Source organism: Lutra lutra, chromosome 5 (genome assembly GCF_902655055.1).
Source record: "Lutra lutra chromosome 5, mLutLut1.2, whole genome shotgun sequence".
Classification (NCBI taxonomy): Eukaryota; Metazoa; Chordata; class Mammalia; order Carnivora; family Mustelidae; genus Lutra; species Lutra lutra.
This window is the reverse complement of record NC_062282.1, coordinates 33,217,965-33,232,379: the sequence shown is the minus strand read 5'-3', so window position 1 is coordinate 33,232,379 and position 14,415 is coordinate 33,217,965. Positions and strand designations below refer to the sequence as shown.

Here is a 14,415-nt window from a genome sequence, read left to right as displayed (position 1 = left end):
TTCATCAACTATTTTTAGTGGAGTATACCTACCCAGAAGATCATCTACCCAGCCAGCCCTGCAACCTTACATGATGTGGCACATGATTAAATTAGAGCCAATAAAATAGGTGCAGAAGTTTCCAGAACACTCACACAACTTATGTGAAATTTCTCTTAAATAAGATTCTCTTATTTAATTCTCTTAAATAAGAAATTCTCTTATTTCTCTTAATTCTCTTAACTTCTCTTAAATCAGAAGGATAAACAATTTGAGGGTCTGACTCCTTGCTGACAGCCTAAAACTCAGATGTGGTAACTAAAGCACTGGTACTCATGTTGGACCAAAAGATACTTTGAGATTGGAGAGCACAAGCCTTGATGATGATGGACCAGAAAATAGGAGCCCAGGTTCTTGGTGATATCATGAAACTCTCCAAAAAAGCTTGGGATTCCTTCTTTAACAAGAGAGAGAAATAGTTGCTCATTTGTTCAAAGCATTTTTATTTGGGGTTTTCCTGTTTTATGAAGCAAATCTAACCATCTGTCTCTTGCATAACGATTTAAAGTATAAGTTTCTTGTAGAGCTTATTGCCAGGAAAGGCTACTTCTTTCATAACAGGTTTACTTTATATCTCACTGCCTTTGTTTTTTATGACCTTGTCCATGCAGAGTTAAATTTCATGGTTGTTGGCAGTAATGATTCTCATCCTAGGCTGTGGTGTAAAGATTTCCGTCCCTACCCCTGTGTCCAGCCCCTCCCACATGGTCTGGTAGTTTACCTCCATTCTGAATTAGTTCAGCTGCATATCTTTATAAACTTCTTGAAAGTATTCTCTAAAATATGTAATCATGGGATTTAGTATGATCTGCTGATTAGGTGACATTATATTTTAGGAAAGAATAATATAGGAAAAGGGAACTGTGACTTGAATCACTGATATTAAATCCTAAACTGAGTCTCCCTTAGCTAAAGGATATCCTGTCTTTGCTCACCAAACAAATCGAAGACAAACAAGACCTATATATATTTACAAATACAATTCAGATTATAAATATAGTTCTTAACACTGTTGCTTCCTTTGTATACACAGTACCTGGGAAACCAAGACATGGCTATTTATGAGTACTAAGTGAATTAATGTTGAATAATGAGTTTTTATGCTAACAGCTAGTAAGTGGCAGAGCCAAAATTGAAACCCAGTTATCTGTCCTCTGTCCATAGTACTGATTCCTACTTGTGGGAAACAATTATATGGCACAATCTCAAGGAAAAAAAAAAAATAAATAAAGCTAATGTGCTAACAGCCACCATCTCCTCTCCTTTTCAAAGATGATTTTGTTTTTTGTTTTTTAGTTAGAAAGAACAGATAAAGTAACAGCAAATAAACCTCTACAGATTACACAGTTACACCTCTGCCACCAGTCTGAGGTGCTGGCATCTTGAAATCAGTGACCTGATGTTGACACACTTCCTGTCCCTCCCCCACTTGTTCTCTTTCTTCTTCCAAGACTGTGGAAATTTCTCAGATCTGTGGGGAGTTGCTACAGGTATAAACACATTGGAGAGAAGTGTGGAGTGATTTTCACCACGCTGTATAAATAAATGCAGAGAATAGAAGCCTTGTTTTCATTAGAATATAGTTCTGACTGCAATCTCTTTTGTGGGTGGATAAAGTTGTGTTCACAGCAAACGATTTTGTTAAACTTACTGTCAACAAAAGAATAAAGTTATATTCCTTTCAGGCAATTTCTTACTTAAACACAGAGATTTTCTTAAGCAGATTATTTGGAAAACATAACTCAAGAGAACAAAATAAAGGTATTCCTCTTCCTCCTCAAAAAACCTCTTAAAAGCCCAGAGATAGAAAAGGCTTAACGTCTCGTGGACATAGGTTCAAGTTTCTAGGTTGTACTGGCACCTCTATCCACTGCTCCCTTAGCATGTGCCTTAGGACACAGCACAGTGACAGGAAAACATATAGTGGGGACTCAAGGCCATAATGAAACAAATTTCTAATTTAAATCCCTCTTGCCAGGTCCTTATTCCTCACAGAAAGAGATCTGCCCACATTCACACTTCATCTACTCTTCTTATTTGAACTTTCACATCCCTCTTTTACATTCTCCTCTCCAAGCCATTTGTGTTTAATTGTCATTCTTTCCTAGCTTATTGTGGTACTTGGTCTTCTGGCTGCTCCATTCCCTTTGAATGAGGGAGGAACTAACTCATTCTTGCATTGATCAACTAGGAGTAGTTCCAACAGCAAAGAAACCAGGGCATGCGGATTAAAATGTCAAAGAAGATTCAGCAGCTGTCCTGCATGGCAATCTCCCAGAAGACCTGGTCTTATCACTGAGTGCTCAGGATCTAAAATCTGATTCCACAATCCACTTGCCATCCTGTTACATGGAATGCATAAGGCATGGGTTTGGTTTGGTTTCGTTTTTAAGATTATTCATTTATTTATGTATTAGGGAGAGAGTGAGGGAAAGAGAGAGAGAGCATGCGCGAATGGGAGCAAGAACAGAGGGAGAGAATCTCCACTGACTGTGGAGCCAGACACAGGGCTCGATCCCACAACCCGGGGACCACGACTGGGGCCAAAACCAAGTCAGACACCCAACCAACTGAGCCACCCAAGTGCCCAAACATAGGTTTCTGTTACTAACCAATTTTTCTAATTCAGGAAAAAATTGTCTAATCAGTCTTTAAATGGATTGTCAATTTCCCAAGAATTTAAATACAATAAAATATAATAAATTAAAAATATACATCATGCAGATATTTTTTTCAAAATCCAGAAAGATTTCAAGATTGCATATACAGCATTTCGCCCTGCCCTTGGAACACACTAAGTTCTCAACTCCAACTGGAATCAGTTTTATATTATAATGGAAATTGTTATGTTCAACATATCAGTAAACAAAAGGTATGAAGAAGTCTATATTTAACCAGCTTTGAAAATGGTTTTGATAACATCTTAAAATCAGATTGGGTGCCAAAAAAAAAGTGTTCTATATGGAAGAACCAAGCTGAGGAATAAATCACCAGGTAGATATCTATTTTTAAAGAGCTTAATCAAATAATAATTTATAATATTAAGATATATATCTTAATATATATAATATATAATTATTTGATTAAGCTCTTTAAAATATCTATATATATAGATATATATAATATATAATTACATGCTTATAATTATGTATTATATATTTATGATATTTATAATAGATAAATTCATATAAATGTATAAATAAATTATATTTATAATATATGGTTATAATTATAATTAATTATATAATTATGATTGTAAGTATATAAAATATACTATGATATAATTAATAAGCTATTGATTAATAATTATTGATTAATGCCATATATATATATATATACACATGTATATATGTATATATATGTCTTTGTCCTGTTTCTGTGACAGAGCTCCTATAACCCTTGGAATATATGAGATGAGAGCAATAAAATTCTTTCATCACATTAATGCTGTGACTTTTGAATCCCACCTTAGGGATGGGGCTGGTTGTTAGGAGAACCAATCATATGATAGAGGGTTAGAAATTTCAGTTCCACCCTCAGACCTCTGGTAATGGCAGAGGGGCTGGAGGTCATTGATATTAACTTCCAAAGCCATGACTCTGAGCAAGGATGAAGAGATTCTTTTTATTTAGGGTTTAGAGTGAATATTCAGAAGGGAATCTTTGTCAATGCATGTAGAGGTGGGTATAAGGTCACTCAGGTGTCTTCAGGAAACATGCTCATATATACCTTGTATGTTATGTTAAAGAGGTTTGTGCTTCTCCTTGGGAGGAGATTTTAACATTACAGTGAGGTGGAGGTAACTGTTAAGATAAGGTTAATCTTCCTGTGAAGAGGAAAGCAGGAGTAGGGGTCTTGCTGGGGACACTTCCAGGTTGGTGAACACATGGAGGGACTGGGAGAGTGGTGCATCTGAAGAGGACATGGAAACTCCAGGCTCTTTCTTCATGCCTTGCCCTGTGTACCTCTTCCATCTGCCTATTCCTGAATTATACCCTTTTAAAATAAGCCAATAGTCTGGTAAGTAAAATGCTTCTCTGAGTTTCCCTGAGCCGCTCTAGGAAATTAATTGAACCCAAAGAGGAGGTCATGGGAACGTTTGGTTTATAGGCAGCTAATCAGAAGTACAAGTAGTAACCTGGGCTTATGACTGGCATTTGAAGTGGGGCTAGAGGATTTGTGGTCCTGTAGGAATGAACGTTTTACCTGTGGATCCTGAGGCTATCTCCCCATAGATAATTGGGGAATTGAGTTGAATTTTCAGACATCCTTGTGGTGTCCAAGAACCGCTAGTTGCTGGTATGAAAAACACCCCCTCTATATGTTGAAATTGGGTCTAGGCTCAAGGAATGATAAAGCTTCAAAGCACTGAATTGGTTATTGTGTTCATAGCTCCTTTTTCAAATAGAATAGCTCAATAGGTGTTGCCAAGTAATTTACAACTCGAGAAAGGATTATGAAGGTATAAGCAACACACAGATGTCTCTCTGATTTCCTTTATTGTGGTTCCTCTGGGAGGTATTAGAGAAATCATTCCTTGGCTTTTCCAGAGTTTGTTGAGGATGTTGATCATAATGGGAATTAATAAAGGCATGCAAAGAAAGAATAGCCTGGCTCCTCTCATTCGAGAATGTGACTGGAGGTGCTAGGTCAAGATGCCATCAGAAGTTGGACTTCTGGAAAATTGTTTCATAGAGAATTTAACTATGAAATATAAGCAGCCATTTGTATCATAGAATTTGCAGAAATATGACAGAAACTGGTCAAGTTTATCACTTAATAAGTTTATTCACTCACCAACAAATTTCCTAATATGCCCGCTAAGAACTTTGGAGATACAGTAGTAAATGCAATAGATAGAGCTACTGCTTTCATGAGGACTGCAGAACAATGGGCTAAATAAACATTTTAACCAAGAAAATACAATAAAATTCAAGGTGTCACAGGAGCATAAGCAGGACTTCTAATATAAACTAAGGAATTACTATAGATTTCCAAAAGGAAGTGGCATTTTTAACTGAAACCTGAAAAATGAGTTGGGCCTACATTTTGAAAGAGGTCAGGGAAAAGTGTTCTAAATGAAGGGAGCAGCTTGGTCACAAGGAAAAAGAATGGCATACCTTAGAAAGTAACCAAAAGGAAATCGGATGTTCAAGGGAAAGAGTGAGGGTGAAGGAGCTAGAGGTCAAGGGGGCAAATGGAACTAAATTATGAAGGACACCATAAACCATATTAAAGGGCTTGGATTTTATTGTCCAAGGGACATAAGATTGAAACATTGAAAGATTTAAAGCAGAGAAAATATATATAAGAGTATATATATATAAAGCAGAGAAAATATATAACCATAGTTCAATTTTGTAAAAATGACTCTGATGACAGTGTGGATTGGGGAGAGGAGGACTCTAGGTAGAAACCAGGAAAGAGTTAAAAAAAAAAAGATGTACTTTATCAGGGTATTGGAGATGGAGAGAAATGACTGATTGGGCAATTTGGTGGTGATTAGTGCCATTTACTGTGTCAAGTAAGGCTGGAAATAGAAATGGAACTGACAAGTTCACTTTTGCATGTTTGATGTTGAGGTACATTTGAGACATTAATAGGTAGAGTTTCAGTAGTGATTGGACTTTGCTTTGGGGGCTCCATGGGCTAGAGACATCCATTAAACCCATCTGAAAGAATGCTATTGGCCAGGGGAATTTTGGAGACTAAAAAGAGTAGCAGACTTAGAACAACCCCATGAAGTATGTCAAAGTTCTAGGATTGGGTAAAGAACAGGGTTACAAATGCATCTGAGAAAGAATATACAAAGAGGTATATATCTCACAAAAAATGAGAAGAGTTTGTTTGGCAAAGATTGTTATCTGAGCACCTCTCTGCCTCTTCTTCCTTCTCCAGTTTTTTTCCAGCCTCCCAGGAAGTTCAGTGTTGTCATATGATTGAGCTCTAACTAATGGAATGTGAACAGAAGTTGATGAAGGCCACTTTCAAAGCTGGTACAAAAAAGTCTCCCATAATGATCTCTCTCTTTTCCATCTAGTAGCTCAGTGTCAGTCCCAAGAAGAAGCCAGAAACCTTCTTCATCCCTTAGGGGAAAATACTATCAGACTTTATATGAGTGAGAAAGAAATTTCTTTTGTGTTAAGACACCAAGATTTGGGTGTTTATCTACTGTAGCAGACGCATCACCTTCACTCACGCAGTGTGGACTTACAGAAGATAAGGGACAAGACTGTTTCAAAAAGGAAGGAGTAGTTAGCAATGTCAAATGACTGATGAAAAGTCAAGCAAATTAGGTACTGAAAAGAGTCTCTTAGATTTAGCAACTTATTGGTCTCGAATGACCTGCATGTATTACTATTTGCAACTGAAGATTTTTAAGATAAATGTAAACATATCTCTAATCTTAATGCTGGTGGTTGTTTTAAGAAAGCTACTATGCTCATTAATCAATTCAACTGTCTTAACACACTTTGTGTATAGGTGTTTTAAATGTCATTTTTTCAGTCAAATAAAACTTCTGAGATGGGTTACACAATTGGATTTTGATTTATTGACTTGGTCCTTAGTTTTCAATTGACTGAGTGGATTATTTAATTCTCTTGACTCAATTTGACTAATTCTCTTTGACTCAAGTGGTCGCTATGCTCACCACTATACCATCAACACTGATTGACTCAGTTTGGATGAAGAAACAAAGAAACAAAGAAACACACAGTGTCAGAGAAAAACTTGGGATCTATAAGAAGCAATTAATCAATCAATGGTTGTTTTGCTTGGCTGAAACAATTACACCTATTGTGAATACTCTGAATTTTCTAAGTCAGTGATTTAAAACTAAATGTACCCATACTAAACATTAGTGTATGTAAAAGACATAAGTTCCTTGTTAAGATATAGAGGCCTAGAATCCCACATTGAATATTCTAATTCAGTAAAGAGATCTTGGCGCCAAGAATTCACTTTTTTTTTTTTTAAACAAGCACTTCAGGTGATTTTGATAGGCATGGCCCTTAACTCACACTTAGCTAAACACTGATCTGTATCTAATGGAACGCTTTAAAATCCAAATTTGTTCTCAAAAGAGGAACTATAACTAAGCCTCAGATACTTGGCACCAGAAAGAAAATTTGGGGGAAAAAAAAGCAGAAGAGCATTTTGTTACAAAAGAATGAAAAGGAGAATTATAAAAGACGATGGCACATTTTTCTTTCTTTATAAACTTATAGGCATTATCTTCTCCATTTTTATACATCTTTGCCTTGTGAAATTTCAAATAAAATGGTAATTCAGTGATTGAAATTTTCTCCTTCCAGAGCCCAAGAATACAATTAACAGGGGAGGCAGCAAGCCTATAAGTACTTCGTGGCATTATGAATTCGTCATTGAAAACAAGAAGGGTTGTTACTAATCTTCAGATGCACAGAAAGGCAGCTGAGGATAATATCACCTATTACATTCTGCTAGTGACTGAAGCCCATGCCTTAGGCAGCTTACACAATGCCTGTTTACCATTAAAATTTCATTTACTCTCATTAAATCAATTTCTGAAAGAATTTCTCTATCCGCGGCAATTTCATATGTAGAAAAGTAAGCAACTGAGCCTTTTAGAAGCTTGTGTGCAAAGGGGCTTATGGAGTCTCCATTTTCCATGTCTGGCCTGATTTTGTGCTGACCTAATCTCAGAGGAAGGAAGGAGGGAAGGAGGAAGGGAAGGCAGGAGGGAGGGAACAAGGAATGAGGATGAGAAGTTGCAATTAATCAACTCCTACCAGAGTAACAAGTGCAATAACTATAGTCCATTGCACATAGCATTGCATTGGTTCATACGGGATATCTATTGAAAACTTGATTAAAAGCTGGAGAAGAGTAATATGTACCTTACTGAGTTAAAGGAAAAATTGGTTATGTATATTAACCTGTGTGAAAAAGCTTGAAAGCCAGTTCTCATCAAGTAAGGTCATATGCTACCTGTATCGAATAGCCTCATTCTAACAGAATCTGATTTCCCAGCAAATCACTTTTTAAGATAGCCCTCCCACTGGTATAATTTAAAGGATAGGACCTCTCCCTCCTACCCCACCCAGATGCATAGCTACTTGGAACAGTCATGATTCTGCTCTCCATTTATTCTCTTTGGATCTCAGTTTCCTCATTTGTAAAGACGGCAGAGTAATAGAACCAACCTCCTTAAGTTGTGAGAATTAGAAGAGATAAAGTACATAAAATGTGTAGAAAATGTCCGGTGTTTCCTAAGTCTTACACAAACGTTGTTCCAGAAAAACACTAACACAGGTGTTTCTGCCATGCAACTGGACATTTGCGTTCTTCACGCCTTGCAAAATCATGCAGTAAACAACAGCGCTCGTTGGAAAAAACAGGGTTAGGAGCAGTACCTCAAAAGCTATGACACTTTTTAATAAGGGCACTAACCAAAATGGTAAGAATCCTGAAGATACTAAGATTGAGCTAAATCCCAACTAGCCTCTGCCCTGAAAATCTGTCAGCCTGCCCTTTGATGTCTCAAAACCTGGAACTGGAGCTTTCCCCGTGGAGGTACAGGTCTTTAGAACAGTCACTTTGATAAAGGACAGCTAAAGTAAAATTATGACTCAGAAGTTTTCTCTTTTTTTGTACTTTTGTTTTTTGTTGTTGTCTTGTTTTAATACAGGAAAATACCTTCCCAGGTTATCATCCTTGCACTTACACGTTCTTCAGGTAGATTAGCCTAGTGGACAATATCGCTGATTCTTCAGGCCACTGAGCCAGCCCCTTTCTTCAAATAAAGGAAGATATTTTAGAGACTTTTCAGCTTTTTTTCCCCCAAACTCTTCAAATACCATTGAAGTTCTGTTTTATTTAACTGTGAAAAAGCTTACACAGTTGATTGCTTCAGACAATGAACCCACTAGGAAAAACCATGTTTGGTCTAATTTGTTTTCTGTATTATGCTGATATCACTCCCCTAATTACCAATCGCATATGAGCTGATTTGCATTTAAAAACACATGTTGTAGCAGAACAGACTGCAGATGTGATAAAAAGACATCCAGAGGATTTGAGAATTGTGCTATAATAAACAGAGCCTTAGCGATCCAACTCCCCAGCATTCTTTCCAAAAAGTGACTTGAGTCCGATTACGAAGGGCTAAAAACGCTGATCTTGTTAGAAGTTTGGAATGGTGTGAGCACTGGTGCACCCTGGCGGCAAGCGAAGACGATCAGCCTTGATGTATTTGGCTACTACAATAACCAGAGAAGGCGTATCTACCGTTTAAACTCCCTTTATAGGGGCGCCTGGGTGGCTCAGTGGGTTAAGCCGCTGCCTTCGGCTCAGGTCATGATCTCGGGGTCCTGGGATCGAGCCCCGCATCGGGCTCTCTGCTCAGCAGGGAGCCTGCTTCCTCTTCTCTCTCTACCTGCCTCTCTGCCTGCTTGTGATCTCTCTCTGTCAAATAAATAAATAAAATCTTAAACTCCCTTTATATCTCAGCCAGCAATAAACAAACAAATAAAACTCGGCTCTGAGCTTTCTCACAGGACATTATTTTGTTGGTGGTTTTTTCCCTTCTTTTGGTCATGACTCATGGCCTATTTTTTTCTTCTCATTTCTTCTTCAGGACAGGTGGAAAATTAAGTCTGCTGTTGTTCTTTTTTTTTTAAGATTTTATTTATTTATTTGAAAGACAGAGATCACAAGTAGGCAGAGAGGCAGGCAGAGGGAGAGGAAAGGAAGCAGGCTCCCTGCTGAGCAGAGAGCCAGATGCGGGGCTCGATTCCAGGACCCTGGGATCATGACCTGAGCTGAAGGCAGAGGCTTTAACCCACTGAGCCACCCAGGAGCCCCTGCTGTTGTTCTAAAAGTAAGGTGTGTAAGGTGTGTTTTCCTGAAAGGTCTGAGGTGCCCCCTCCTCTGAGGGGGAGTAAGGAATGGGATATCACAGCAAGCAGCGGTCCTCCAACAGCTCCAGGCCCTTCTTGCACAACTGGTTCTCCCACCGACTGCCAGGCTTGCCGGCTTCCCTGCTCTTTGCTGGGAGGCAGCACCACCAGGCAAAAGAGAAACTACAAACTACAGTGGATCAGGTGTCAACGGCTGAGCCAGCAACAAGATACGGAGCCTTGTAATGTTGTTGACATTTGTTCTACCATCTACATGGTGCGTCAACACAGCCTAAAGATCCCAGGGTTAGAAAATATGAAATAAAATACGAAACCTAGTTCACTTTGCTCCATCTCTTCGTGGCCCCAGGCGACCCAACCTTCTTTAAAAGGTAAGGTTTTCTGACGTTCTCCATCCAGTCTTTGAATATATGAATGGTAATTAGCAAAGTGGGGACTTGCTGAGTTGTACATTGATGAAGTTGTTAGCGACATCTGTTGTGATCGTTAATTAAAGAGAAGGTAGCAGATCTCAGAAGAATGCAGAGTGGGATTCCTCCTCAAATGAGGAGAAACATGAGAAGGGTGGCCCGTTAGGACAAGTTTCGAATCCGTTCATCCTTGCAGCCATCTCCCATGGCCCCACTGGTTGATAGGATAAGTCATCAGTATCTGTCATATTTCATTCACCTTATTTCTCACACTCTGTAGTCTTAGAACTCCTAATAATAGTGTCTAGACTCTGGCCACATGTCCTCTGAGACCGCATTCTTTCTGAGGTCAGAAATAATTGTCAAATCCAGTGGATAAAACCAGGTTCTCGTGTGGCTGGCATCTCTACCACATTTGGCCTGATTATGCAATCCCACCCGCTCCTCCCAGTAACGATCTACCCGTGGCTGTTTTCATGGGTCTCTGTCTATCTTTCTGTCACTCTCGCTTCCATTCTGATGGACTGCCTCTTCATTTCTGCCTCTCTCAGCATGACAGCTCCATTTTCTCACCCACAGACTCTAAGGCCTGTAGCATTGCTGATGGCCAGAAGCATTAAGCTGCTTGTGGCTCAGGCTTTCCGTGAGGTCCACATGTCTACATGGCAGTTGATCCAGTACACACTACCGTATGATCAGACAGAGTCTCCAATCATATCTCTTAAGGCAAATGTCTGAGATAGAGGATCAGCTTGATTATAGTCAAGCCAAAGGATGAACCGACTTTGGACCAGCTGTTCACCTCTATTCTAATCAGTCAAGGATTGCAGTAGCCTCGCTCCCCACCCAGGAGGCCTCATAGGGAGCCCTGGGTGAAGTCCAGTTGACTGTGAGTTCATGGCCTAAGAGTTCTTCACTCTGTGTCCCCCCCAGCCCATCTCTACCATGGCCCATTATTTATCTCTTGTTAGTTCCCTGCCCTCCCCCATCGGTCCTTTGCTACATCCACAACAGAAGTTTTGTCATTTTTGCCTTACTTTTTCCTCCCTTTGCAAATGTCATTGTCTCTGCCTGAAATGTCCTTTACCATTTCTTTGTCTGCAAATTTCTTTTGTCTGAAAAATTTATCTTTTAGCATCCAACTTTACCTTCTCTGGAACTTTCACCCTACGGAAGTAGGCCCTGCTTCTCATCTCTGAGCTCCCATTCTCTTTCATGCTTTCTGCCATTTTAGCGCTTACCATACCCGTGGGCCCTGTTTGTAGTACACTTGTTTTCCCTGGTAGAATGGTTGCCCCTTGAGGTACAGTTCTACCTTTTAGTCATCATAGTTTCTTCGCCGGCACTTAGGATCATGCCAGGAATGTGGTAGGGATTCAGTAAAGGTTTTCTGAGGGAATCCATATATAAGTGAATGAGGTACTCGAAGTGAATGTGGAAATAGTAAATCAGGGATTAGTAAAAGGGGAAGAAAAGGAATGATATTAATCATTTTTACAAATGACAGTCATTCTCTCAAGATGCTTTTTGTCAAACACATACATCTGTGCTAGGCAGATTTTTTCTGTTTCAATTTACTTTTCTGTAAAAAGTAAAGCTACAGGGGCGCCTGGGTGGCTCAGCGGGTTAAGCCTCTGCCTTCTGCTCAGGTCATGATCTCAGGGTCCTGGGATGGAGCCCCACATCGGGCTCTCTTCTCAGTGGGGAGTCTGCTACCCACCCCACCCCCCCGCCTGCCTCTCTGCCTATTTGTGATCTCTCTGTCAAAATAAATAAATAAAATCTTTTTTAAAAAATGTAAAGCTACATTTATGGGGAAAGAAATTGATGCTGTAGCTTATATACCTTGGATCCTATTAAAATGAACTTCTTTGCTGTAAAATAAACTATAGCTTTTCTTAATGTTAATATCCTGGGGAAATTCTTACCATAACAAAACTTCGAATTGACCAGCACTATTAAATCCTTCTAAACTGTGTTAACCTGGGTTAAGAGTAGGAGATAAGAAAAGTTTCATTTATAGAAAATGTAGAACTTTGTACTTTTAAACAAAGAATTCAGTTACTTATTACTGCAAATATATGACCCCAAAATGAAGTGGCCTAAGACAACAACTTTTTATTATATCTCAAATTTTGTTAATTGCAAATTCAAGTAGGACTCAACTGTGTGATTCATCTGTTGCATGGGCTATCCACTGTGGTCACTTTGTGATATTTAGCTAGAAACTGAGCTGTTCTGGACAGTTCAAGACCACTTTCTTACACGCCTGGTGATTGGATAGGGATGCTGAAAGACCAGGCACAGCTGGGCTCTTCTCTTCTCTATGTAGTCTCAGGACCTCTTCAGCACTGAAGCTGAACTTTATGTATGACAGCCACAGGTTCCAAGGGACCAAGGCAAAAGCCATCAGCATCCTAAAGTTCAGGACCAGATCTGATGGAGTAACTCTCACTGTGCTCTTTTGGACAAGCAGTGGCAGGCTGGGCTAGATTCAAGGGTGTGGAGAAATAGACTTCATCTGACATGTGATATAGGCAAAGAAGGAAAAAAAAGGTGATTGTCTTGGGAATGGCTACCACAGAAATAGAACTGTACTAATTTTTTTTTATCATGTTGTATTATCTTTAATTAAGTATAAAGACTTTTAATCATGTCATCTAGAGACCATTTCATCTGCTGCTCTGTTTGGCTACCAGGCTCTTGTCTCTCTCTTCAGTAATGGTGAGATGGATATGTTTTCCACAGGGAAGAGAAATCTATGGTTTGTTGGCTTTTCCAGTAACAAAAATGTTGAAGAGCTAGGTGGCAAAGCTGTTGCCATTGGCATCTTTCATGTGAATTACATCAAAAGGACCAGGATGTTTCTCTCTGCTGATGATCACATCGATTCTTCCCAGGTTAGCATGTCTGCTTACCATACGCAGATTACCAGTATCAAACTTTATGAAATCAGTAATCTTTCCTGTCTCCAAATCAATATGAATGGTGTCATTCACCTGGATGAGGGGATCAAGACAGCGGATGGCACGAGCAACATGAGTCACCAGATGAGGGATTCTTTTTGTCCCCACAAAGGTATTTCTCACTTTGTACAACTTAGACTTGGACTTGTCAGGTGTAATCCAATGAACAGCAAAGTGACCCTTGGTGTCATCCATCAGAGGGAAATTCTCCCCAGTGTTGTCATTGCTGATGACATCCATAAAACCAGCAAGGTGGGTTGTATCGGTTTGGACCTTGCCATCAATCTTAATCAAACACTGCAAATAGATCTCCTTTAATTCATTCCCTGTTAGAGCATACTTAAATCTGTGCTTTAGGAAAATGATGAGAGGGAAACACTCTCTCAGCTTATGGGGACCGGTAGATGGGTGAGGGGCAAACATACCGGTCAGTTTATCCAACATCCAATGCTTTGGAACTGCTACACTCTTCAGATGCTTCTTGGGACCACAAGCCATGGCTGTGCTAGGCATGAAAAGATAACTAATTACTTCTGAGAAGATATAGTAATTTGATTCAAGTTTAAATCAATCAATGAATAGTGATTGGATATTTATTCTGTGCATTATTCCCCCTTAATTTTCTTTGGCCTGCCTTAAAGTTCTTAGCAGACCTGTTTTCATGGAAAAGATGCCATTGCCAATGTCACTTTTTGAAAAATACTATCTCAATTTGGCCTTGAAAAGGCCTTCCTGGTTTGGGTCTCAGAAGAGGCAGATGCTCCAGTCTAGCTACCTGTTTGAGTTCAGGCAGGTTTAATTGAACTTTTCAGAGTTCTTGGTTCTTTATCTGTAAAATTTGTTTAATTAATCTTTACTTAGTGTCTACTCTCTATCTATACTGGTTGAAGTACTGATGATACAAAGAAACACAAGACTATTTCCTCAAAGGAGGCACAAGGAAAGGGGCATATTCACAAATAATTATAATGCAGTTTTATAATAGTTGGTGCTTACTGCTAAGGTCTCTTTCGTATCTAAAGTCACGTGACCCTATGAGTTTTAATTAGCTTATAAATAATTGATATGTAAATAACTATCTTTGAACAATTTATTGTC

General features: G+C 39.1%; 1 protein-coding gene across 1 annotated transcript; it reads right to left on the bottom strand.

Annotated features, from left to right (window-relative positions):
- Positions 1-13,152: 13,152 nt before the first annotated feature.
- LOC125100319 (40S ribosomal protein S4, X isoform-like) lies at positions 13,153-13,815 on the bottom strand. The gene has a single exon (XM_047730437.1). The coding sequence runs from the start codon at positions 13,813-13,815 to the stop codon at positions 13,153-13,155; it is 663 nt and encodes a 220-aa protein (XP_047586393.1).
- Between the last annotated feature and the right edge of the window lie 600 nt (positions 13,816-14,415).

What these genes read in the sequence shown, in the direction of transcription:
- LOC125100319 (XM_047730437.1), bottom strand. Translation starts at nt 13,815, where the DNA reads ATGGCTTGTGGTCCCAAGAAGCATCTGAAGAGTGTAGCAGTTCCAAAG.